The sequence below is a fragment of the Lagopus muta genome, chromosome Z (assembly GCF_023343835.1).
Source record: "Lagopus muta isolate bLagMut1 chromosome Z, bLagMut1 primary, whole genome shotgun sequence".
NCBI lineage: Eukaryota > Metazoa > Chordata > Aves > Galliformes > Phasianidae > Lagopus > Lagopus muta.
This window is the reverse complement of record NC_064472.1, coordinates 70,387,209-70,414,539: the sequence shown is the minus strand read 5'-3', so window position 1 is coordinate 70,414,539 and position 27,331 is coordinate 70,387,209. Positions and strand designations below refer to the sequence as shown.

Here is a 27,331-nt window from a genome sequence, read left to right as displayed (position 1 = left end):
GTTCTTATGACTTCACATTCCACTGGAAAGGCTCCTCACAGATCTAATCGATGCACTGTTATGAAAGCAAAACTGTAGGCCTGGTGGCTATGCAGATGATAACTGATACTGCTACATACTCATAAAAACTGCAAAGCTTTGACAGCATTTATACACACAATGAAATTCTGCAATTCAATAACCATACACAGGTAGCAGACCAAAAATAAACTAAAGATGAAACAGCTAGCATAGACTGTAAGTACTTCAATTAATTGTTCTGCCCTGCCAACTGTACGTCGTCTTCATGTATACACTGTGTTGCAAAAATTGTGTCCACGTGTTTGATGAAAGAAACCTTTCCTGATAACTGTGGTTCTAATTAGGAGGTAAAAGATGAGAGAAGCATCATGGGTTTTAGTTCCCCCCTCATAACTCTACAAGGTCATCCGATCCAACATCACACTTGCCAGAAAAAAACTCCTTCTCTGAAAATAAAAAATGGGGAAAAAAGCTGTGGAAAAGACATATTACTTACCTTTCTACAACAATGAAGAGCAAGATCTGGATATTTGATTTAGCTTCCCATGGAAAAAGTAGTTGCCTTTAACAGCTCACCTTTTTATTCATAGAATGGGAAAACACACCTTAGTGAAAGCCATGGATTTATTTTTGCTGACCTCAGTATCTTTGTTTGGCTGTATCTAGTTTGAAACTTAACATTTGTAATGAAGGAAAGGAAAGAGAAAAAAAGGCTTAATGAATAAAAGATTTTTCATATACTCTACAATAACTGGGACTGGTTATGTTACTGCCCCTACTCTGCCTCTGCCTCCTTTCTTTTCTCCTAATTGTCACAGACATCTCTGGCTGTATGAGGCTCCTCGTGTGCCAAAAGGCTTTTGTCTTTTTTCTTATAAAGCAGAGAAGAGTTGGTCTGTTCTGCTTTTTGTGGCACATTATCAACAATATTACAAAGAACAGGAGGGATATAGTGAAGCCAATTTCTGCTCTTCAGCACATAACAAGTGGTTCCTCTTTTACTGTATGGAAGATTTCTAGAGGATATTCTCAAGTAATTAGGAAAGTCAATTTAGAAACTGTACATGATTTGTACAGTTATCTTGGTGTCTCACATTTAAAACCATAAATAACTACAAAATGGCAAGAGGCAAAAGCACAAGGGCACAGAGAAAAGAACATTAAAAAATAACCAAAATACCAAAATGAACAGACTGCAGAAGAACAATTTCCTATTTAAAAGTCAATACTGCATTAAGTACCCATAGGCTAGTACGGTACCTGCATGATTAACCCAACAGAAGCTAAATGCAGTTCAATTACAATATACACTGTCAATGTAAACTCTCACATTCTATAATGAAGAAAAGTTAAGAGACATTAAGATTCCTTGTCCCTTACAGATCCATAGCAATCCTCATCTGGGAAATGTAAAAAAAAAAAAAAAATAGGTTGGAACCTTTTTCAGAACAGAAGATTTCAAAACACATTCTTTTCCCTTTAAAGAACACATTGCTTTTTGCTTCTGCCTCAAAGATGAGTTGCACTCAGCTCTGGTGAGGCTGCATCTCAAATACTGTGTTAAGTTTAGGGCCCCTTACTATAAGAAAGACACCAAGGCCTGACAGTGTGTCCAGAGAAAATCTATGAAGCTGGTGAGGGGTCTGGAGCACAGGTCTTATGAGGAACAGCCAAGGGACCCAGGATCTGAGAAGATGCTCAGGGGAGAATTACTGCACTCTACAATTTGAAGAGAGATTGTAGCAAGGTAGGGTTTGGCCTCTTAGACAACAGGGAGAAGATGAAGGGGAATGATTGCACCAGGGAAAATTCAGGTTGTATGTAAGGAAAAAAATTCTCTGAAAGAATGGTTGGGCACTAGAAGGAACAGACTGCCCAAGGAAGTGGTTGAGTCACTGTCCCTGGAAGTGTTCAAGAAGAGTGTAGATGTGATACTAAGGAACATGGTTTAGTGGGCAGTATTGGTGGTAAGTGGACAGAAGGACTAGATGAACTTAGAGGTCTTTTCTAACCTCGATGATTCTGTGATTCTGTGATTCCAGCTGAATTGAGCAGACACATTTAAAAGAACAGGCTTGAACAGTTATTAGGTCAAACTCTCCATAAACTATATGGATGCGTCTTTCATTGCCTTCACATATAGAGCACATGGCTGCAACAATCTGTTTATTTGTAGTGTATCCAATATCAACTCCTTTTTAAAACTCACTTCACAAAAACTGTTTATGTCAAAGTGAAACGTTTCTCTGCAGTAGTCAAATACTCAGTCAAAGAAGTCAGACCTCAACATTTTTGATGACACTCAAAAGATAAGCTCAAATGATCACAAGTTCCTTCCACATGGGAAAAGTAGCATTAACTCTAAAATGTTAGTCTCCCTACCTTCAGGAATAGCTCAAAACAATCTTTAATAATACAAGCCATTGATAGAGACAGAAATACTGAGTTTATTTTGTTCAGGTTACTAGGGCATTCAAACCAAGGTGAAAGAAATAGACTAGTATTCCAGAAGAAAAATAGAGATGAAAATTCAATTTTATTTTAAAAAATTGAATAACGTCTGGAAATAAATAAAATGCAGTACTGTATCTTTACTAAGAGCTAAGTGAGGACACAAGGAAGCTCTGCCACTGACATGAAATGACATTCTGATCCAATGTCTCAGTGACCCTACTACATCACCTTGCAAGCAAAATCTTATCAAGTCCTGTATATTTACTTACTTTTCTTTTAATACAATTAAAGGAAAGATGCTGCAAAGGCACAAGGTAAATTACCTGAAGATGTGATAATTAACAAACAGTATACCATAACTGATAAACTTCCCAATACAAACACTGTAGTATCTCATTTATTTCTTGGACTGGTGGCAGACAATACCTTTGAGCTTAGGTATAATCTTGATTCCCCCACTATGTTTATCTATATTCTTATTAAACAAAGACATCCAGCATACGCTTAGCTGAAACACAACTACACTGAAGACCAGTGGCTCAGCTTTCCAATGCATTCCCCTGGAAATTGTGTCAATTAATTAAGAAAAAAAACCAACCCAAAGGCTAAAGTCCCCTGTCTAGTAATACAGCCTTTCGTTTTTGCTTTGAACAACTTCACAGGGAATTCAGAGAGCCAGACTTCTGTGTTTTTTGCCTCCAAGACTTTACTCTAAAATGCAACAAAGAGCTTATCAACTGCAAGTTTACATCAACTGTAGACTTTGAATAAATATTATTAAGAGGACTGTTCCAAAAGCAGTAACAAGAACAATCTTAGCATTAGTGACCAAAATGCCTTCTTCCTCTTTAGTAAATTAGTTTTAAGAGAATTAAAAGATGTTTAACAGACTGTAGTATTCCCTAAGGATTTATTCTGCAAAGATCCGCATAGTCAGACCCTCTCCAAATAAGAAATACCTAAGCAAGTTCAGAAAGTAACCAGTAAAATTCATGCCTGAAAATACCAGAAGCTCTTAAATGCAGCAGATACAATCTCAGACTCAGTGAATCTGAAGTCACAAACTTCTGCTTTAAGGGGTTTTATAACTTCTGTTTTAAGGGGTTTTTCATTTTAAGGGGTGTTATACTGTGTCAGAACATTTGCATCTCTTATGTTCTCTGTGCATCTCTTTTGGCTGCTGCTCAGGGGAAACAGTGGTTGAGTTTGACAACTACAACTCTTCTATATCTTTAGCCAGAAGCAGTTACCCAAAAGCCACAAATGCATTCTGACTCAGGTTCATAGTTGTAACTCCAAAAAAAACGCAGATCTCCCTAGCCTGGATTAGCCAAGTACCCAGGGCACAGAGAGAAACCCAAGAACAGAGACACAAAACTCACCCGTGCATTCATGCTGTAGTCCTTTCCCATAGTATCCTTTTTCACAAATGCACTCAAACTGGCCAGTGTGAGTGCCACATTTACAGCTTGCCATGATGTCACAGCAGTTCTCATTCGCCTCACAGAGATATGAACAGTGTGATATATCTTCTTGGATATAACTACCAGAAGGCAGGTCTGAAACAATATCAATTTATTAATTAAAAAGTCCAATCTCAAATCCCCTAAAAGTATCATATTATGTAACTAGTATAATGTTTCTGCAAAAGTTCTAAGCTCTGGAGATGTTAGCATGAAATATACCATTGCACAATATAAGAAAAACTTGTTCCTACTATGGAAAAATATCCACTAAAATCAATGGTGCATAGTCTCAAGTTTTCTCACTTGGCCTGGCTTGATTCTAACACTGTCAGAAGACAGTCTTGCTCCATACAGAAGCTGCTGAGACAGCTTCTCCTGAGTTTGGTGAGTGCTCTCACTGGCGTAAGGAGAGTATTTAGTCATGGAATGTACAACTTGTGGGTCATATAAAAAAGAATAAATCTTTCCTTTCGTGCATCCACAAAAAAAAAAATTTAACCGGAACAAACAGAACTGCAGTAAAGCACACTACTAATGTAAAACTAGCATTCTATTTAAAAGTAAATATAACAAATAAATACAGCAGCTAGTATAATGCATGTACTGCATCTTACTCAAGCAGCACCGGCTTTCATGCAAAGGTCTACTTGTGTTCTCACTTGCTAAACTTCTGTTTTTCATAAAGGCTTTTTCAGAATAAAGTAGATCAAAAAAGGATAAAAGTCCAGTTCAAATTTGCTTTCCATCTCTTGCTCTTTCCAGTGTTACTGACCACGTAAGGCCATAAAAACAGATCATATTTACCTTTATACACAGGAATCTAAATGTTTTTCTCAACAAGCAAGCTTTCATTGGTGTGTAAAACATCAAAACTGGAAAGCTAATGGTAAGGTATGTACTGAGGGTGTCTTTTTGACAACCATGTAGCTAACTACCAGGTTCATCTAGTCAAACAAAAGTCCCACTAGGCCAAGACCATAGTCTCTTTGTCCTTGGACAAAATAAAGAGAAGGATGGAAGTATAGATATATCAGTGAAGAGAATTTAGGTCACATTTCATAGATAATTAGTTAGTTAAATTAATAGTTCATCACTTTGCGTGAGGAATGAGCGTCTTTACTTGAAAGTCAGAGGAAAAAAAAAAAGAAATGTATACTACATGAAATGCAGTTACCAGACAGTACTGGAGATCTATTTAGCTCTATGTTCTCTGTAAGACTTCTGAAGTCAATACCTTCATGAAGAGCCCTGCGTGCCAGAGCTTCAAACTCAGTAAAACTGTGAAGGAGGTAACAATGATCTTCTTTTGGATGGGAAGCCATGTCATTCAGTTCTCGGATATTCCCCTGCCATATCCCAAAGGTGAAGATCTCCACTCCAAATTCACGCAAGGATGCTGCAATTGGTCTTGGGTCTCCACCATTGGAATATCCATCAGTAATGAGAAATATCACCTTTGTGGAATTCCCACGGGCATGTCGCAGTATTTGCTAAAAGAGAAAATGAAATGACACACCTCAGGAAAGTGTTAGCAGCCACTGATTTGAATACTGCTTTCCTAACAATTCAGCTCCTTTCATTTAGCTTGCACAGCTAGTTTAAATCTTTGCAGACTACTCATCATATCAAAGAAAAATCATCTACAAACAGTACTGTGGTTAGACAGTGTTAAACACTGACTAAGACTTCAGATGGACAAAGTCTGCCCTATCACAACTGTGAAAACATGACAATCTGAAATGAGACACTTTGACATCAGTTGGTCAAGTCAACCATGCATCAGACAAAACCAAACCTGAACAGTCTTTTAGCAACTTGGTTCAGTCTGAAGTTTGAATGGATATTTTGAGAATCTAGTGTGAGACTCTGAGGACAAAAGTTCAGATGCTACCAACCATCTCAGTGCCACGGGTGTGACATGAATGCACATCAGCTGGCAAGCTGGTAAATGTCTTTCTGTTCAACACATGAAAACCATTTGGTTCCAAGCTTGCTAGTTTTACCACACAGGGAAGTGAAAAATCCATCAAACCATACCATGAAAGTATGCTGCAAATGGTGGCAAACCCACTCTCATGATTGCAGTTTCCAGTATGTGGACTATGGACAAATCCTTTACAGCTTGTAAGGGATAAATAAGGGAAACAATTTTGATTTCAATAAGGGTTATTTCACTCAAAAAAAGCCACCAATATATTAGAAAAAGATGTAGGGATCAACTTATCAACATTAGTAGAAGAATTGGTCAAAAGCATATATACACATACATACCTATATATAGAGATATTCACATATACACTTATCTATCTCTATATATAGATACACACACATAGATACACATGTATATATATGTGTATCTCCCTCTCTCCCTCTCTCTCTCTCTACATACTCTACATGTAGAGAGACTATATATATATGTGTATATGTATATGTAGAGAGAGAGAGGGAGAGAGATACACATATATATCTTTATATAGAGAGAGATACACACATACACATAGAGAGAGATACACATATATATGTATATATATATGTATATATGTATGTATACATATATATATGTATCTTGGAAAGATTCTTACACACAACAGCAACTTTTCACATGAATAACCTGTCATGGGCTAAACCTTCCACTGGAAATTTTGTCTCTCTACATACTCCTTCCCACCTTCCCTCTACCATTTGTTGTTTTAAAAACTGAAATTCAGTCTGAATTTCTGGAAGACAAATAATGTCTGTATCATTCTCTTCTTATACAAAGCAGATAGAAGAAGCTGATTTACACCCAGTAAGCCCACAAGCAATTTAACAGTGTAGATACATCAACAGAGAACACGTCAAATAGAATGTGCATATACATACATGGGTAAGAAGGAAAAGGTACTGAAACCAAAGTGATATCAATAGGAACAACAGTCCTGAAAAATAAGGTGCCTTGGATATCTGATGTAGAATGCAAAAATACACCTATACCTGATGAGTCTTCATAAGCCTACCTCTATGAAGAGAAGTTTCAGAAACAGACAAGAACATCAGACTGGCTAGAAACATGTTCTCAAGTCACTGCCAGGCTAACAAATTACAAATAAAAAGGAAATAATTTATTATATCTACTTCAAAAGAATGACAAGGTGGGCTGCTTCCCTAAAGGCACCCTCAGCATGCCCCTCAAGGCACAGAGTCCCCACTCAGCAAAACTGTACTGGGAAACTTCAGCCTGCAGTAACTGCGATTTTACTGATAAAAAACAAAACCTGTAAAATGACAATAATCACTGGAGTTTCCTACGGCATCATATATTCAGCAGTTGAATATTAAATTAAAGGTTAACAAGATAACCTATTAAAGAAAGAGAGACAAATGTGACTACAAAAGCCTTCGGTTTTTTATTCTGTGCAAAGTGCTTTCACCTAAAAGTCCAAAATCCTTCCATCTGTACTTGCAACAATAGTGACAGCTTTTCCATTGGTGGTATATTTTTGTTTTGCCTTCTAGCATGAGGTAACAAATATGATCTGATATATTTTCATGGCATCTTATGTTTGATCCACTAAACTCTAGGGTCCACTTCTGATTTATTGCTAATCTTTCCTCAGCAAGCACTTAAGATTGTTGGCTATTTTAACCCCAGCATAACTCTCTACACTTGCTCCTGCTGCTCAATTCATCCTTCCAGTCTGAGACTGCACTAATGGTAATTACTCTTCTATTGTATTTATTTTTTGACAACAGGCAGAGCACCTTCAAAAACATTATGCCAATGTGCTGTGAACCAGAAATCACCCAATGGAATTACCAGTCTTGTAGTCACCCACAGACTTTCAGAGAGTAAGTAAATATGGGACCATCACCGATCTCTCCTTGCTGAATGTCTGTGGTCATAAAGCAAGTGATTCTGAAGGCGCATTTTCTCCTTTTTCTGTGAACGTGAATTTATGGAGGAAAGATTTTCAGATTGGTAGCATTTGTATTACTGTTTTATTTCAGTAAGACTGCACCATGCTATAGTGAAACGCATGACATATGACAGACCTTCCAGTGATACTGATTGTAGATTCCAAAAATCACGTCATCATATATGATGAGTAGTAAGTGTATTTAAGCAACTCTTACAAATTCCAAAAGCCAGCATGAACCAGAGTTAGGATTCATAACAAATTCTGAAAGTCAGACTTATAAAATTAAACCTGTCTGGATTTTAGATCACAAGCTACGCCAGTCCAAACAACCTGCTGAGATTTTCCAACCTTATTCACTAAGCCCGGCTAAATTTAGAACAACTTGATTTTGATTTGGCAATTCCTTGATTTCAGGTGGATTTCAAAAACAGGATAACAACGTGCACCATAAGTCAGAGCAGAAACCATTGGTGCTGTGGTCTGAAACACTGCCAAGAAAATGCTGCAGCTGGGCTGGATTCTACTGCTGGTGGTATGTAAAACCTAGGAGGAATGAAACCAAATTCTCTTGCAGACAAAATCCTTTGCAAACCAAACCCTCTGTTCACCCTATTGTTTAAGTCATAATTGGAAAATCAGAATAAAGTAAAAAGCCAGAATGAAAAGAATTGGGAAGACAAAGATGGAGGAAAAGACAATATGAAGATAAATAGTAAGAAAAAATATAAATGCCTCATTTCAAAATGTGTTTTAATGTAGATGCTCTAAAATAAGCAGAATTGGAAGTTGAGAATGTTGTGTAGTTTGTGAGTTAACAAATATAATTAACTTTTTTACTATTAACTGTGCTATTTTAAACCTGAATGTAAGCAACTTACGCTTCTATCAATCTGTTAACGATTCAGGCTGAAATTTTCCACCCAGGATGTTTGTCTCAAGTAAAATGTTTGTTTCAGTAAAAATGGCTTTTATTTGTGAAAACATGATGAGGAAAAACATATGTTCCAACTGCATTTCCTTGTTTTTTGCAACTGTAGTGCCTCTGAGCAGAATTAATTTTCAATCTGCAAGTCACTTGATAAAAAGGTAGGCTTCTACCAGACCATGGAAAAAAAAGCAAATCAAAACACTCCATAATCTGAAACTGGTGGACAGAGTTAAAAAATACAACTTTCAGAGAGTTAAGGGACATTCTGGAGACTGCCAGTGCAATTCTTGGAAGACCCACTTGCTAGCATCTTGTTCTAGCAGAACATCATTTCAACTCACGATTATGTTGGAACACGTATCAAAGGGGAAAAAAGCTTCATTTTCGTAGAATCATACAATGGCCTCTGTTGAAAAGGACCACAATGATCATCCAGTTTCCACCCCCCTGCTATGTGCAGGGTCGCCAACCACCAGGCCAGGCTGCCCAGAGCCACATCCAGCCTGGCCTTGAATGCCTCCAGGGATGGGGCATCCACAGCCTCCTTGGGCAACCTGTTCCAGTGCATCACCACCCTCTGGGTGAAAAACTTCCTCCTAATATCTAGCCTGAGCCTCCTGTCTCAGTTTAAAACCATTGCCCCTTGTCCTGTCATGATCCACCAATGGAAACAACCTCTCCTGTTTATACACTCCTTTGAAGTATACTGGAAAGCCACAATTAGGTATCCCCGGAGACCTAATTCTCCTCTTCTCCAAGCTAAACAATCCCGGTTTCCTCAACCTTCCCTCACAGGAAGGTGCTCCAGCCCTCTGATCATCTTAGTGGCCCTTCTCTGGATCCATTCCAAGAGCTCTGCATCTTTCTTGTACTGAGAGCCCCAGACCTGGACGCAGTACTGCAGATGGAGCCTCACAAGATCTGCAGAGGGGGACAACCACCTTCCTCTCCTTGCTGGCCACCCTGTTTTTAATGCAGCCCAGAACACAGTTGGTCTTCCAGGCTGAAAGCACACAGTGCTGGCTGCTCTCAAGGAGAACTTCTCCCAGTTTGTATAAATACCTGGGATTGCCCTGGCCTAAGTGCAAGCACCTTGTGCTTGGCCTTGTTGAACAGGAATTTGTTTTGGCAGGACCTGTCTTTGCAATTTCATCAATGCTTTTTCAGCACTGTTTCCCTCTGTGCATAGGACTAAAGCGCATGAACTCTGCATATGTAATTAGTGGACAGCATTACACATGGCATTCTTTTTTTACCAAGTCATGCTCATGATAGATAGCAACCAAATCTCCATACTTTTCACAAATTCAGTGACATGTCAGCATGGCCAGTGAACAAGCTAGCTGCTGGACTCCTAGTATTTTAGACAAAGCAACACACACCTCAGAAAGGACTATTTAATTCTTTTATCAGAAAATTAACAAGAATCTCTGTTCCACGAAACTAGGACCTCCAGAACGTGCTATGAAAAATACACAAATGCTCTGTGTCTTTCCAAGAAACCAAGAAATGTTCCCTGGCTGTAGGTCCCATGAGCAACAGCTTACCAAAGCCCCCTTGAAAAAATGAAAGTTATTAAATGGGTAGTATTAGGAAAATATTTTTGTTGAGAGAAAAACGCTCTTATCTATATGGGTCTGGGATATGGGAAGAAATCAATAGCTATTCTGCTCTTTACATCTGAAAGGGCAACTCCTTCTCTGGGACAGCAGTGCTGTAAAAGGCAACCACAAGTAGAGCTGATAGGCAAGGGGGAGTGAAGCCGTTCTGCTGGTACCTGAGCTACTCAAACATGTAGACACCAACAGATGTAAGCAGAGGATCCAAAAGCAGGAACTGACAGACAGATAGGATTGCTACACATTGACCCTAGAAATCAAATCAAGGCCATTGAACAGCTTGGCCCTTAACTGCTGCAGCTGTAACTCCAGACATGTAATCCCTGCAGTACAACAGAGTAGAGGAAAAGAACAAGAGAAAGAAACATCCAACATTTGAGCGGGGGGGGGGAAGATACATACATCTATTTTTATATCATTTGTATGTGTCTGGAGGCCCAGTCAGTGCTTTGCTACTTTCTGTGAGAGTACAGTGGCAAAAAGAACACGTCACCACCCACAGTAGCTAACAACTCAAATAACAGCTTGCTGTCACAAACCTTCTTAAAAGTCGTAGCATCGTGCAGTCACCACAGGGCTGCATCACTCCGCTCCTTCTCTCTGTATTTGTGTGGCAAGAAGTGCTACACAGCTGGAATAGTGTCTGGAGAACAAGAGGTGCAAGGAGCAGCTGTGGCCCCTTGGTTTACTCAGCCCAGCGCAGGGGAGCTGAGGGGAGGCCTCAAGGCAGCAGCAGCTCTCCTAGGAGCAGTGCCAGGGGATGGTCAGGGAAAGGCTGTGCTCCACAGGGCGGTGCTGTGTGGAGCCGGGGGTTGGACCCCATGGTCCTTCTGCGTCCCTTTCAACTCTAGGCATTCTGTGATTCTGTGATTTTTTGCTTTCTACAGCCTCAACTCACTTTCCTCTACTCCAAAACATCTTTCCTCTCCAGAAAGTCCTTATAAAAGCCTTTTTTTTCCCCTAGAAATTTTGTCTGTTGTAAAACATCTGTTCACTTCAGCCCTCAACTTGCAAGCACACACAAAAATGATGTCATTTATTGAGCCAGTACTCATCAACTTCAAGGATGGTATCTATGTAAGACTGGTTTTTTGTTTTTTTTTTTTTTCTTTCATGACAAAGTCCTTTAATAAATTTTAAAGTTCTTCAACAAATAAAACTTAAGAACCCACTGAACAGTACTGGGAAGTTAAAAGGACCCCAAAAACCTACTTCTCCTGTATGAACATCCACATATGTTTCTGATTTTAACATCAAACAAAGCTGAGCATCAGCCATACATGAAAATAAAGTGCTGAATGAAGAGTTTAATTGAGAGCATGGCCCATTGGACCATGACTACAAATCAATAAGGGATAAGTGCCAACAAACGAAAACAGTGGTCTTGATAACTACAAAGTAATTCATTGCGCCACTTTTCTATCAGCTTCTTTGATTGTTTTACTACCTGCTTGCCCATCTACACTTTCCTCACAGGACTGATCAGTCAGTTTCAGCAATTCTTGCAGACCTCAGATAAAACATTCTTTTCACATTAGCGTTACAACCATCTGTATTGCATTCAGTCTCTGTTTAGTGTGTACAAATAGCTGGCAGACTTGACATTTCCTCTGTGCCAGTAACAGCCCTTAAAATTAAAAAAATGAAGTCTTGTGCAATAGAATGTTATCGTACAAAATTCTGCTCTAGAAATTCACTATTCCAGTGCAAAATTAAACTCTCAGCAGTACAGTCATAAAAAAATCTGAAACTCCAACTTCTGTGCTTCTAGTATTGGTATAAAGTTTGTAATACGCCATCACGGGATGAGCAGCATCCCATGCTCACCAACCAAAGACTTGTCAGCCATTGAAGTGCCACAGCAATGAGAGTGTCAAGGTTCTTTGTTACTGCCTCCACTACATGTTCTGCATCTAATCCATAAACATTTGATCTTGTGCCTAATCCCTGTCCTTATTCAGTATCTGTCTTTTAAAGAGGATTTTGACTGTAAAGAATTTGCAATTCATATATCAGTCTACAGGGAAACAAACTGAAATGGGTCAATCTGTCTCACTCCACAAACTGAGCCATTGCTAACTGCTAGCATCAGTCAGTCCCAGTATCCTTGCCAGGAGAAGCTTGCCTTAAAAGAAGCTTGCCTTAAGTTGGAACCTAGCTTTTAAAATCACATTATCCAAGCATTAACTACACTGCTCTTTATACACCATGTAGGGAATAACCTAAGGCCTACAAAGTGAATGCTACACATTGTAGGCCAGGAAGATCCATCACTGTACCTCAGAAGTGAAAAAGAAAGCCCTCCACTACTGAGCCATTTATCTCTGCTGTACCAGTAAACCATTTACAATGAATGTGTTTTTTTTTGCTATCACCCTAGGAATTACAGAGAAGCTACAAGCCACGGGAAGAGTTCCCAACAGAACTAGATGACACTTTTTTCCCAGAGGATCACTTATTCACTACAAAATAAATAACATCCAGTTAATAATATCGCTAACTTCAAAATAACAAAGTCTCCAATGCATTTCTATTAAAATGAATAAATTATGTTTCACTATACAAAGCACTACACAGATTTGATGATTTATAATTTCAAATACAATATGTCTTAATTTCTTCAAATTCACAAGGGGAAATGGCAGTGCAAAAATCCTTCTGTGAAGCTCACTCTGAGTTTTAAGATTCCTCCGCTCTCATTCTTCTTGCAGGTAAAAAGTCAAAGCTTGGCAATAAAACTGTCTAAATGAATATTCTGAAAGGGGGAAAAAAAAATCAGTACTGAGATCGACTCTGTTGATGGATTTGAGGCATCTTATCAGCAAAGCCTGGAAAATCCCAAGAAGGTTGGTAAATTCACAGGGAGACCATGAATACTGTTTCCTCTATCATCGTGTATATATTATCCCAGTACATAGAAGAGCTGGTATATCTCCAGTGCTTCCTCTCTGAAGCTACAAATGTCTTCTTTCTCCACCATCTCTTTTGGTCATTGTACACTGCTACTTCCACTGTTCCACTGAGATTTTATGCTCTCTTTAGGTTTTCTTGCCCCTTTTCAAGACAATAACTAAAAATGCTCCATGAGATTTTGCTTTCCAATTGTGCCTTTCATCACTTTCTTCTGCGCTGCTACATAAACTCCAAGAATGAACTGTTACTTATATGTAAGCAATTATTTGTGGAATTTTCTCTGAATATTCACCTAACAGGAACTGCATTCAAAATTCAGGGAAAAGACATGCCTAAAGAGTGAATCTGTGAATTTAAACAGTACTGCAACTAAAAGGAAGAAAATAACCAACAAAAATAATAGATACTTAAAATGCAGTGATGTTGAGATGGTCTAGTCTTGCATTACTCTGACTTTTACTTCAGTAACAAGTACTTCAGTAACAGTACTTCAGAAGCAATGTACTATCTCTGTAAATTATTTTCTCAGTATTCATTTCTGCAACAAAATCATGTGCACAATCTATGAACGTAGCCTTCTGTCTTTCCTATCCTTTTTCATCATATCTTCAAATTTCACCTGTTCTTTATGCAACATTACGTTCTCTGTATGTAACCATCTTCCCTTCATTATTTTAATTTTTCCAAATTAAATGTAATTTTTATGTATTTTAGAAAGAATTTTCAAACATTTTATATGCAAATAACACAGTGCAAGAATCTCAACTAAGAAAGTAAGTTGTATTCTTTCACGTATCTTTGTGAAAACGCAGAGCCAGAATTCTCTCAGTAGCAACATGAGGTGCAAATGAGAAGCTACAAGCACAAACTGGAACACAGGAAATTCCACTTAAATAGGAAAATAGTCCTTATGGGTGGTCAATAACTGGAAGAGATTTTCCAGAGAGGCTATAGTGTCCATCCTTGGATGTATTCAAAATCCAAATGGACAACGACCTGAGTAATCTGACTTTGTTCCCTTTCTGAGCAGGGGAGCTGGACCAGATGGTCTCCAGAGGTCTGTCCAACCACAACAATTCAGCGATTCTGCGGTTTAGTGATACGAGAGGAATATCTGAATTCCAGTTCTTAGTGTTTATTTCTAGCCTCATTTACTCCTTTTATGGAATGGATTCTGCTTGTAACATTTGTGTTGCATTTTCAACACTTCAAATATGCTGCACAGTTAAAAAGTGACAATTCATGCATTTTGTACAGTTTTAAAAATGGAGAAATCCCTCCTGTCTCAGTCAGCGAAGCTATTCACTTCAAGACAATCACATTCAGATTGCCTAAAGGCTATTTATTCCTCCTGCCATCAAAATAACCCCAAACCACTCACAAACCGCCATTGTTTTCACAGCCACAGGAGCTACCACATATCTTTTTGACCTAGATTCAGCTCCACACAAGTGCTGGGACTGTTGGGTCTGCTGACTTTGAAAATTTAGGTGGTTTGCAATTTTGAGTTCCAAACTAGAAAAAAACAGAATGCACCTACTTACCAGGAGACAACTAACGCATCACAATAAAGTCTTCTGAATTGGACATTAGAAGACATTATATACACAGCTATTTCCTCAGCTCTTGGTGCCACATAAATTTTATCAACAAATTACTTAGGAATGTGAACAGCTGCTGCAGGACTTACACACTGCTATGCTGTATGTTATATTTAAATCACTGTCTTGCTAACAGACTTCAGTTTCATTTGAAACATATAAAATCCTAATTATCTTTCTCTCTGAGCAACTGCTATTACTAATATAACCAAGATGTTATATGATTTCCACAGTATGCTCTGGTCTTTTGCTAGTAATAAAAAATGCTCTTAAATACTTTACTGAATACATAATTAATCTCTATGTATTTTCAGACCAAGCATCCACACCACTACTGACTGGTGCATCTGCCAAGTATAAATTTTTTTCTGTGCTTGTTTTAAACATTCATTATTCTAAATAAGCTGAACCAAGTAATTATTACCAACATGACAAGCACCCTTCATGACCTGTCTCATCTACTGTCAGCTGTCACTGGTAAATTATCTTCTGAATATCTTACTCTCTTCCAGGGCTGCTGCAATCAAGCAACATGAACATATGGCTATCACTTGTAAGAGCTGTCTCAGCCCATTGGGGTGTGTGGGAGTATTTGGTACAGATACAGGGCATACAACTGGACACCCTGCTTACTGGTCGCCTGTTTAACAAATTACACTGCTTAAATGCTAAAGATTTTTACAAGTTGCCTGTCAGATTCAAGGAGGTTCTTCATCTTGGGGGTTGGACTCGATGATCTCTGGAGGTCCCTTCCAGCCCCTACAATTCTGTGATCTTTCTGGCTGAAGTTACCAGAGAGACTACGAACCAGTTGGAATAACATAATTTTTAACACAGTATTTTTGTTTTTAATTGTGTTAACTTCATAGAGATTAGCTCAAAAACTTGAATAGGGTCCAGGTCACATGAAGAGGCTTTTTTGAGAATTTTAACACTCCAGACTTGCTGTTTGGGTCTTACTTCAAACCCTTTTACCAAGAAAAACACTGGAAAAAAGGAAGAAGGACAACAAAATTTTGACCTACTTGAACCCTCTGTTAGCAGAACATCTTTCTGATTTTGCTAAGGGCACGTTTTTCATGAGTTAAAGTTTGCTATTGCTGTTAGCTGAAGAGCAACACTGCTCTAACTTCCAGAGCTACAACGGTCAGAAAATTCCAAGCTATAAACATTCTGTGTTGCATGCAAAATACTTAAATTCCAGTAACAGGTGGAACTAGAGGACAGAAGCAAAAATGTGTCACAGCAATGTATTACAGACTGAATATTTACGTGGAGGAACATATGAGGAAGTATCACCAAATATGATATTCTAATATTTTTATTTTGCTGGAAAGGCCCCTCATAATGTTGAAGAAGGTATTATAAATAAAACAATTACTTTATTCTGACCTCTTCAAAACTATAATGACTTTTTCCCAGTTTGAGGAACAAATTACTCCAGGCACATCCAACCTGCAGCCTGGCACAGTTCACAGCGCGGCCACCCCCTACCCCACAGCATCATGATTGCAGCTCTTTGTGCTGAGTGGCTCAGCCCAGCCCTGTGCGCGTGCACATCACTCAGCAACAAACATTAGTGTGCAATCAAACCCACCTGGTCTAAAACCAGGGCACAGTGCTGTGCCAACTCACGCGATGGGAAATCAGTTTATACATTTTGATATATTGGCTGAATACAGTCCTGTGAGCAGGAAAGAAACAGGCAGCTATGCCTTTATAAATAAATCAATTTGAGGACAGGTTTCAATGTTACCGAAAACTTGCCATTTTTTCTGTATGTCTTTGACTCCAATTTCAGTCCGCATGAATACATGATCTGCACATGTTCAAACATATAGACTTACAGTCAGATTTTCAACTCAAAATCTTGATCATGTCTCTCTACTGAACTGTCATGATCTCCCTCTTATCAGAGAGAACTATCCCTCTCTTCACTGTCACACCTTATTCGTGTCATTGCTTTTGGCAGTATGTTCATTGGTGAACAACTGCTTTCAAAGGTGAAGCACAGAAAAAAATAAAATTTCATCAAAAGTGTCAAACGAACACCTTGAGAGCTCTCTAAGAATTGTAGATACTTCCACTGAAGCAGACATTAGTGTCACAAACAAAAAGGTCACGTATCCCAATAGTTTTATGGTTTTGTTGCTCTCATTTTTTAACAAAAAAATATTAAAAATGTTTTGTTACTTAGCTACATTACTTGTATTATACATTTTAAGACTCTGGAAGTAATGATTACTATTCTATGATGTTGGCCTGTGATATTAGTGGTGGATGTTGGTGGTATGGCAGTAGGGGCTGAACCTTCCCAACAATATCCTGTTATATTTTGTTGCCATGAGACAAATGGCAGCAGAGGAGTACTCTGACATAACACTGACATGGAAGTGTGGATGAAGCAAAAGCACGTCACTGAATTCCTCCATTCATCAGTGCTGCACATTTGTGGAGACCAAACAGTGAATGTGAGCACAGTGAGGCACAGTGGGGTGCATTTCAGCAGTGGCAACAGTGACAGCAATTACCTCCGCTGGTGCAGACTGGTACAAGCATGGCATGCAGGCCCCTGTTCATTCCTGATGAAAATGCAGAGTTGATGGTGATGTCTACGATAAAAAACAGTGCTTTGTAGCTAAGAACCTGCTCTATCAAAAAGTGTTACTGTGCTCTTCGTATGTCCTGTAGTTTCCATGGAAATAAATAGGTCGCTCTGAAAGTAATGCCTCCTATGTATATGTGGCCCAAGACCTCTTCACTCAAACACTTCTGCGACCTCTTCACTCAAAGCTGCCCAGGCAAGCCGAAAGGTTGGACACCAATGAATTACTTAGTGATGTTTGGCTTTGTGCCTCTGGGGGAAAAGTGATAAAACATATTTCCCTGCAGAGATGCTAACCTTAAAGAACGAGGATCAGAGGTACTGGAAAAGGCTCTGAGAGAGGACAGAACATTATTTTCTCAGGAAGAATTAACTCTATTCTTGAAACATTTAACAAAAAAATAACCCACACACTATAGTGGTGAGAAGTTTATTTCATTGCTTTGTTACTTCTGCTGATGCATCAATAAGACTTTATTCCTACTGCAGTGTTTCCCACCCTTCCTCTGCCTCTGTGGGTTACGCTGGGAAATGGCTGAGAGTTTTGTGACACTGGGCTGTAAACAATAGTGGTGCCTTTTAAAATAGGCTTATCTCAGCAAGTAAGCAATGCAGCAGATACTGGCGTACCTTTCTCTCTTCATAATTCCAAACCTCCTCTTCTCCTCACCTACTCAGCTGGCTGACAGAACACAGGTCAGAAAAGATGCCAAACACTGTGCTGTGTAGATACTTCCAGTCAGGAATGTCCATTTCAGCTCTCAAGAGATAAAAGCCTTAAAAACTGTTGAAATCTGATCAAAGGAAACTGCAAGACTTACAGTTAGACCAGCATCTGCAGCATAGGAAAAGTATCTGAGGTAGGCCCACAATTGCAAGACACGGAACAACTATTCCGTAATGCAGCCTTCCCCACTGGTAGAGCCCAGTCCCCTGCTGGATCCAGCAAGAGAAGACAAACAGCCTTCTTTGTGCTGAAATAAACACCAATGGTGTTGTCCATTTTCTACAGAAAGCCTCTTTTTTTTTTCCCTGTCTTTTTACGTTTGGTATATAACAGCTGAAGAACATTATCAAGAGTAGGATATGCTAATACTGCTGGAATCACAGAATCACAGAATCACCCGGGTTGGAAGGGACCCCAAGGATCATGTAGTTCCAACCCCCCTGCCTAGCAGGGCCACCAAACATACACATTCAGATCAGGTTGCCCAGGACCCCGTCCAACCTGGCCTTAAACACGTCCAAGGACGGGGCATCCACAGCCTGCCTGGGCAGCCCGTTCCAGGGCCTAACCACTCTCCTAGTAAAGAACTTCCCCCTAACATCCAACCTAAATCTTCCCTCCTTCAACTTGGATCCATTTCCCCTAGTCCTGCTATTGTCAGCCCTTTTGAAGAGTTTACTCCCCTCCTGGGTGTAGGTTCCCTTCAGGTATCGATAGGCTGCAATGAGGTCACCCCGCAGCCTTCTCTTCTCCAGGCTGAACAAGCCCAACTCCCTCAGCCTGTCCTCATAGGGGAGGTGCTCCAGCCCCTTGATCATCTTAGTCGCCCTCCTCTGGACCCTGGAATGGGTGAAAGGGTCTCTCACAAGGACAAAAACTAGACTTCACATGATTACTTCCAATCACCTCAGCAAAATCACTCCCATTACTAAAGTACACTTTCTTAAGATCTTTCTTAAACAGCGTAAAAGCTTCTCTACTTCTGAAAGGCAGTGCACACTGTCTCCTGCACAAAGCAGATGAGAAAGTCAGAAAGTGTCAGCCCATCACTGCATCATTCAACTCTACTCCATACAGCATCACCGAGTCTTTACAGGTGGAAGTCATTAAGCTCGCTATGAAACAATATACTCATAATCATCTTTTTAGACTTGAAAGTCTAAGTACGCTACTCAGGAAACTTGTAAAAATTGATGTACTTTCCATGGAACTTCAAGATTTGGGGCTTAGACTACATCTCACACAGCTTCAAAGTTCTTATTTCTGCTGTCCATAACCACAAACATATTTGAGTATCGCTGGCCAAACTCACAGCAGTGCAACAAGCAATAAATCATATACCACAACAAGCATCTCAAAGTAAAAGAAAGGAACTGCACCTTCTAGTTCTTTTGTGGACTGGTGTGTCATTCTCATAAAAAGCTGAATAAGCAAATTTCTAGGCAAAAGGTGTACAAAAATGTAAGGATGGATGGTGATTTGGAAACTTCTGAACCAGATTTTACTAAGTCACAAACATGGCATGCAGTACTGTAAGTCACTCCATTTGATAACAATTACTTTATATATAATACTCTGCATTGCTGTTACTTAGGCCTAGTACTCATATTAACATATTATTGGAGTAAATCCAGTATATAAAAATCATGGTTTGGGAAGGAACACAGTTCTAAGTATTAAAGAGCGGACATTCTCACACCTTGAAAACCAATCCTTTAAAAAGGCCACAAAAAACTGAAGAACACTTCAATAGTAGTTTTAGCTTTTCACCAGAACTACCAAACCTCTTGCTTCTAGGGACACTGGAGGAAGAAGAACAAAAAGAAATATGGGACGGAACCTAACAGCAAGGTCTTTCAGTTTCAGTTCAGAATCCGGAGCTACAAAGTCTATTTACACATCTGCAGCACCATACACTCAATGGAGAGAGAGATGCTGCAGAGATCCTGACCTAGAATTGCCATACTCAGGTGCTGTGCATGGGAACAATCCATCTCTACATGGACAGAAGACTCCAGACTGAGGTGCTGCAGTCAGCCTGAAGGCAGCCTATGTCCCTTCTACACCCTTCATCAATCAATTTAGTCTTCCCTGCTGCTCTGCCAGGTCAAAACAGTATCAATTTTAAAAACTAAAATTACTCTTAACTTTAAAGGAAGCTAATTAATTGCTAACCTGCTAAACATCAAACTTCCAAATCACACACTTCCACTTAGAACAAAATGCCCAACAATTCTAGGAGCACAAGCAGACCAATTTCAGAAAAAAGTTTTCCATCAGAGAAAATAGTTACTCCACTTAGTCCTGTATGTATTACACATAAAACTTTCTGCCAGTCCTGGCCAATAAGCCAGAGAAAAATGAGTTACTTCATAAATTTTTAAGGTAGCCCTATTTCAGCTAGGTTCAATAGCAATGAACCATGTGTGGATGTCTATACGCTGCCTCTGGCCTTGCTCCTTTAGTCTTGCCAGCAAAACCTGCGTGAAACTGCAGCATGCACAACTACTGCTTTTCACAGCCACCACGCTGATTAAAAGGGGAGCTAGATCTGACACTAACGATGGCTGACAGGAACTGCACTCCCAATTTGCTCAGAGGTTATTAACAACCAGCTCTGCTGACCAGAGAGGTGAACCAGGTTGACTTTTGTTTTCTTCATCTTTAACACAGTTTTTCTTCGTAACCTTTAACACAGACTCCAAGGCTGTCATCAGAACCCATGCAGACCCACTGTCAAACAGTCCATCAGCTCCATCTGACTGATGCTATCATCTGATATGTGGAGAACAATGCCATAGTAGACTAGATCTCCTGCTCTCTCATTACTAGCTGCTGATCTTGCAGAGGTCACAGGAATTTACATCCCTAAACTCATTTTTGGTAAATAAGCAACATACATGACTGTAAATGCAAGTCTTCTCAGTGCAATGACACAACTATTTTTATTTTAAATAAAAAAATGCATCCAACTTACACGCTTAAAAATTGTTTTCAATTTCTTTTGTGTCAATATCTTCTTAATTTCAAAATGATACTAATTTTAAAATGCATTTGAATCACAAGCAAACTGCTCCAGAGGGTAGTAATGTTATGCCTTGTGCCTCTGACATACAGAGCAAACAAAGCCACTGTGACATATTTAAACAAGCATTAAATAAGCATTAAAAGTGTTTACCCTAAATTGATATGTGCTTACATTCTTTTGAGGGCTATTTTTTTCATGTTTTTTATTTGGACAATAACAGAAGACTGTATCTGACATACTGGTTAGCCATTTATCATGCTTCTTCAAGATCAGATTAGATACAAGAGCCAGATTTTATTTGTAAAGACAAGATACAGTCAGAAATAGAAAGTGTGTCAGATGAGTCCGTAGGTGTTGTGACAGACCTTCCACTTACACACACTACTGACTTCAGTGGTGCAAGACTGAACTTCAGAAGCAAAAGCTAGGTTTTTAATTAACAATTACCACAATAATATAGAACAACTTCCAAAGCCTTCATAAGTGACTGCTTTGCCAAGTTGCTTAGAACAATTAACTTGTCTGTTTAGGTTGGGCTATGGCTTTCTTAATTCTGACTTCAGCTCAAGAGCACTACAAATTCCAAGTTCTGTACAGAAAAAAAAATAATTCCATTTCAGTTACACTGGAAGACAGAATATAGCCTGCCTTCTTAGAAGCAGCAGTTATTTTGTCAACAGGCTGCTACACAGAGTAGTTAAAATTTCTATTTTCATCTTTTTTGAATCTGTAATAATCTGCAAAGCTTCAGGACATACAAAGTATAACATTGAGGCGCTCTTTGTTCTGCTAGCACATATGTAACTGTGACCATGGTTAGACTCTCAAGCACTGAGGATGCATCACTGACTTCTACTCCACTATGGCAGTCCCTCATTTCTATTTCATAATTAATCTGGCAAGAAATACACACTGCTCCCAAAAGGTGCTATGGGTGCTGCTGGTAGTGTTTACCTCTCAAGACCAAAAGCTCCAACTGAAACACTATTTAATCTAATCCTGGAGTGTGCTGAGATTTTGGAATAGAATAGAATGCCAGGTACGTACACCTGGGAAACTCAGCACTTCATTCCACCAAGTTACTTTCACTCTAGAATGAATGGCAGCAGCAGCACTTCCTCAAGCCTACTTTCTTCAGTTCTGCTTCAGCTATTCTTCACTGTTGCAAAAGCTCTACAGACTTCCAATATGCAGTACACAATGTGCATAACATCTAGTACAGGTTGTACTATCCCATCAACCATGTGAAAAACTGGACCAAAGAGTTTTGAATGAATGTTTAGTTTCCTGCCCTTCCTTACTATTTCTGTTTATGTATGCATCAGTGGAAAGACTGCTGCATGTGTTCATAATTCTACGTTAATATCTCTAAATAACTGCTGTATTTTGTTATTCCAAGAATATTCTATAGAGCTCTACATCTGTTCTTCCTAGGATATGCAATCTAAAAGAAATAATTATAACAGTGGAAGCCACAGCATTGATGCTCTCTGAAGGAAGTTCTGTAGATCTTAACACTGGGTTTTGAATGACTTCATGCTGTAACTTCTTCCCCACAGAGTAGTTACACACAGAGTAGCTAGTTCCTTGGCCTCTGTGTGTCTGATACACAGAGTAGTTAAATTAAAGTGACACATCCATACTGCATATTTGCATGGAAGATACTGTCAAAGAAGCTTACACTTTTGCTCAAGCTACAGCTTTCAGCCATAAGGTGAGGACTGTATCATCAGTTTCAGTCAGTGCTAACATCTTGGGAAGCCAAGACATAGAAACAAGCATCTCCCACAAAGTTGTTACTTAACTGCATCCCCACAATGTAGAGCTTGTGCTGTGTCAAAGTAGATGTCACATCATCATCTAATTTCAGGCGCAGGATGCATGGGTTTTGACTGGTATTCTCCGAAGGCCTAGTTTTGTTACCTAGTTTCCTCTGTACTCCTGCCTCACATGCTAACAAGTAAAGCTAAAACCAGAAACCAGAAGAGCAGTAGTCAAAGATAAGAAAAGTTAGCCAGGAGGTCAACCAACTTTACAAATTCATAGTAAGGTCTTACTATATTTCCTACAGATGTAGAGAACAAAATTTTATGAGCAAAACTGTAATTATAATAAGTCCATCTCCTAGATAAGCCAAAGATAAAGCCAAATCGATTTTTTTTTTTTTTAACCATAGCTGCAACTAAGTCCAGTTCCTGGAGCTCTAGAACAAAGATTATCACAGCAGAAACACTGACACCTTGATTACTGAGAAAAATAACATAAACACTAGGCTCTCTTACGCCAGCAAATGTATCTTACACTTGCTAGCTCACACATTAAATGAAATCACAAAGGTACAAAAACAGACACTGACAGTAGTTCAGCCTTCCTCATCACAATACTGTCTCCTGCCTGATGTCCTTCCATGTACCTTGTAGGATTCACACTTTACTTTCTGGGCAGAATTGTCAAAGTGTGGTATGTAAGCATGGACACTTCTGACAAAGTGTAGAAATTCTGCAAGAAACCCCTCTATAAAGCACTTTTGGAGAGGATGCAAAACTGCAGAGCCAATAAGAACTCCTTTATGAAGAAGACAGACATTGCTTGGTCAAGCAACAGTCAGTGAAACAGAGTAGCTCTGCTTTCAGGGGATGTACAGTGTAGTGTTCTGTTGCTGCAAGTTCTGCAGCAGTAAACACAAAGTACATCTAACTCACATTCATTTACTACATCCTGCTTCCAGGTCAGCCACTTGACTGCCCTGATAATCTTGCAGAATTCTCTTATCTCCCTCTCTTTGCCTCACTCTTTCATAAAACTGTCATAAACTTGAGTTAATCACTTTAGGATCTACCCACCTGCATGAAGACTTGAGCACTAGGAATACATTAGGGAGCTATGTGGATATAGCATTGCGGGACTGTGGGCTGGTGAGCATGGCAGTGACGGGTTGATGGTTGGACTGGGTGATCTTGGAAGTCTTTTCCAACCTTAGTGATTCTGTGATTATAACAATGTGCCTTCCTCCATTTTCTGTTACAAAAGTACTTAACTGATACTATTTTGGGGAGTTTGTCATGGCTTGCAGACACTTCTAGTTTTTGAAAAGAAGAAAATTCTGGTTTGAAGCACAAGAAACCCCACATTAAAGAATATGAATAAAATTGAGACATTTTAGGAAAGTGAAAGAAAAAACATAATTACTATTCTAACAAAACACAGTTAAAAACAAAAGACGACAGTACAAGACTCCTTAGGGAACATCAATTTTGCTATACTTAAAATACTTCTGGAAATTTATTCCAGTAGTGGTATTTTAAACATAGAACAGTCATTTTTCTGGGGAGTCCTAGAAAGGAGAGTGTTCCCTGAGGCTGTAATTTGTCTTAGATGAAGAAGATACACTAAACAAAACCATAGGACAGTATCTTCAAGTAGAAGTCAGCAAACCAAGCAAAATTTAACCTTGTTACTCTAACGCTCTGTGCTATCATGTGAATATTATTCTTCCCATGTTCTTCAGAAACCAAAGCGTAAAATTACAGCAGTGTTGTTATGCCCACGTAGCTGTAGTCATAAAACTGAATTGTATGTTTCTGAATTGAATTTTTGTTTACTCCATTTGAAATGAATGATTAGACAAGACTGCATCCAAGAAAACATTGTTTCTTCAACTTAAGTTTTGTTCATAAAGGTATTTTTAGCTTGTATCATTAACTTTTTCACACAGCATCCCTGAGATGGATCTGCATCAAATCTTGATTCTACAATGAAGACCAATCACAGGGACGTGCCTTCCTAAAGGAGGTTTTCCATATGAACTCCAAGCACACTGGAAAGTGGTATTCTTGCCACCCACCAAACCTGAAGAGAATATCTTTACCAACTTCTTAAGCCCAAACTGATGGGCATCTTGCAGCTCACTCACTGACTCCAAATGAGACTCTATAAGATGTCTGAAGATAAATACTATCATTGCTTACCTACAGCTCACTACCAGAAATCAAACACACAGAGGCCAAGGAACAGCCAGAAGAAAAAAGCTTCCAGGGCAGACCTCCTGTCCACAACCAACTACTGGGAAACCTCTTCAGCACTCTAAAGTCCCAGCACATGCCAGGCCCTGTCCCACCACTGCTGTGCCATAGGACTGCCTAACACCACCACAAAGGATCCCATTCCAGCATCTGGAAGCATTCCTGGATACACTTCTATCACACACCAGCCTGAGAGCACCTATGCCAGTCATCAGCAATTGAAACAGACAACTGGCAACAGCAAGTAGACACCCCTGACTGCTGACAGCTATTCTGAAACCAGGTCACTGGCTCCATGCTCCTTCTAAGCACATTTCAGGCATTTCCAGTGCAGCAGAGAACAGGGGAGCCAAAAGAACAGGTGGTATGGAATAATGGCAACAAGTTGCCCTGACCAGACTATACCACATCCCACACCACCACACGACCTCATGCCCCTTAATACCATGCCACAGGAAAGGTCGAACGCCACCTCCACACAGAGGAGCCCACAGCCATCACAAACCCACCTCATGAAGGATCACACACAGCATCAGCACAGAGGATCATACCACCACTAAATGGAGGTTCACACCGCACCACCTCCATACTGTGGACCACACAACAGGAGAGAAACATCACCATACTACCATCAGAGAGACACAAACCAGACCCTCGCCACACAGAAGATCTTTTCAGCATCTAAAGGAGGGATGTACGAAAGACGGGAGGGCAGGGTCTAGTGCGGTAGGGCAAGGGGAAGTGGCTTCAAACGAAGAGTGAGCAGCTTCAGATCGGATATGATGAAGATAAGGATGGTGAAGCACTGGAACAGGTTGTCCACAGATCGAGTGGCTGCCCTGTGCTTGGAGACAGTCAGGCTGGACCGGTCTCAGAGCACCTAACAGAACTGTAGATGCCGCTGTTTAATCAAGGCGAGTTGGACTAGATGGCCTCCGGGGTCCCTTCCAACTCCAACGACTCAGTGAGTCTGCAATCACCCCACCACGACCTGCACACACACCCCAGCACAGCGGAGGCTCACACATCACACAAACGCCAAACACGGGTCCACACACCGCATCCTCCACAGAAAGGACCGCACACCACACGAAGGACCTCGCGATACCCCTCTCACACCACATCACCCCCGCACGGAGGACCAACTCCCCCCCTTCCTCCAGCACAGCCCGGCCCCTCGCCACACGACGGCTCGCACCCACGCCGCCCGCACGCAGCCTCCCGTCGCACGCCGCCCCGCGCTCACCGCCGCCTGCTGGAAGGCGCCCTTGGTGTAGGTGCCGCCGCCGCGGTAGGCGATGGCGGGGATCTCGCGGCCCAGCAAGGCGCACTTGTGCTGCTGCGGCCGCCGCCGCGAGATGTAATCCACGCGCGGCACCACGTTGCTGCGCGAGGAGAAGGTGACGATGGCGACGCGCGTGGCCGCGGGCACCACGGGGAAGTCGGAGAGCAGCTTCTTGACGAAGCGCAGCTCGCTGAGGAAGTTGGCCGGCCCCACGCTCGACGACTCGTCCACCAGGAAGACCAGCTCCAGCCGCCCGCTGCGCGCACGCAGCCGCCGCACCTGGCGCTTGAAGGCGCGGCCCAGCTTCTCCACTTTGCTCTCCGTCGTGTCGGGCAGCGGCGGCGCTGGGGCGGGCGAGGCGAGGGCAGGCGAAGTGAGGGCCGCCCCCCGGCCCTGCGGCGCCGACAGCGCCAGGGACAGCGGTAGGGACAGTCCCCCCCAGCAACAGAGAGCTACCAGGGGCCACATCGCGGACGGCGGCGACTCCCGCCTCCGCACTCCTCGTCGGGGCGACCTCCTTGCCGCCGGCCCCCGCAGGTACCCGCGCCCTTTAATCCCCCCGCGGGCCGCGCCGCAGACGCCTCCCCCGCGGCGGAGGTGCCCGCCCCGCTCTCGGCCCCTCGCCGCTCGGGAGCGACGTCCCCGGCTCCCTCCCCGCCCCGCCGGCCCTCCCCCGCCGCCCCGGCCCGCCCCGATGGGTCCCGGCGGCGGGGTGGGGAGGGACGGGAGCCCCGGTGGCGGCCGGCGACCCGCAGACCGGAGC

The 27,331-nt window shown here is 41.0% G+C and overlaps 1 protein-coding gene across 1 annotated transcript in view; it reads right to left on the bottom strand.

The window, feature by feature from the left end:
• The window catches only part of SVEP1 (sushi, von Willebrand factor type A, EGF and pentraxin domain containing 1), a 126,089-nt gene extending 98,970 nt beyond the window's left edge, over positions 1-27,119 (bottom strand). Inside the window, exons 1-3 of the mRNA XM_048932431.1 lie at positions 26,530-27,119; positions 5,176-5,431; positions 3,858-4,034 (exon numbers count right to left, since the gene is read on the bottom strand). Of these exons, the coding sequence (XP_048788388.1) occupies positions 3,858-4,034; positions 5,176-5,431; positions 26,530-27,036 (940 nt within the window). The 5' untranslated portion in view covers positions 27,037-27,119. The remainder of the gene's footprint in view (positions 1-3,857; positions 4,035-5,175; positions 5,432-26,529) is intronic.
• Between the last annotated feature and the right edge of the window lie 212 nt (positions 27,120-27,331).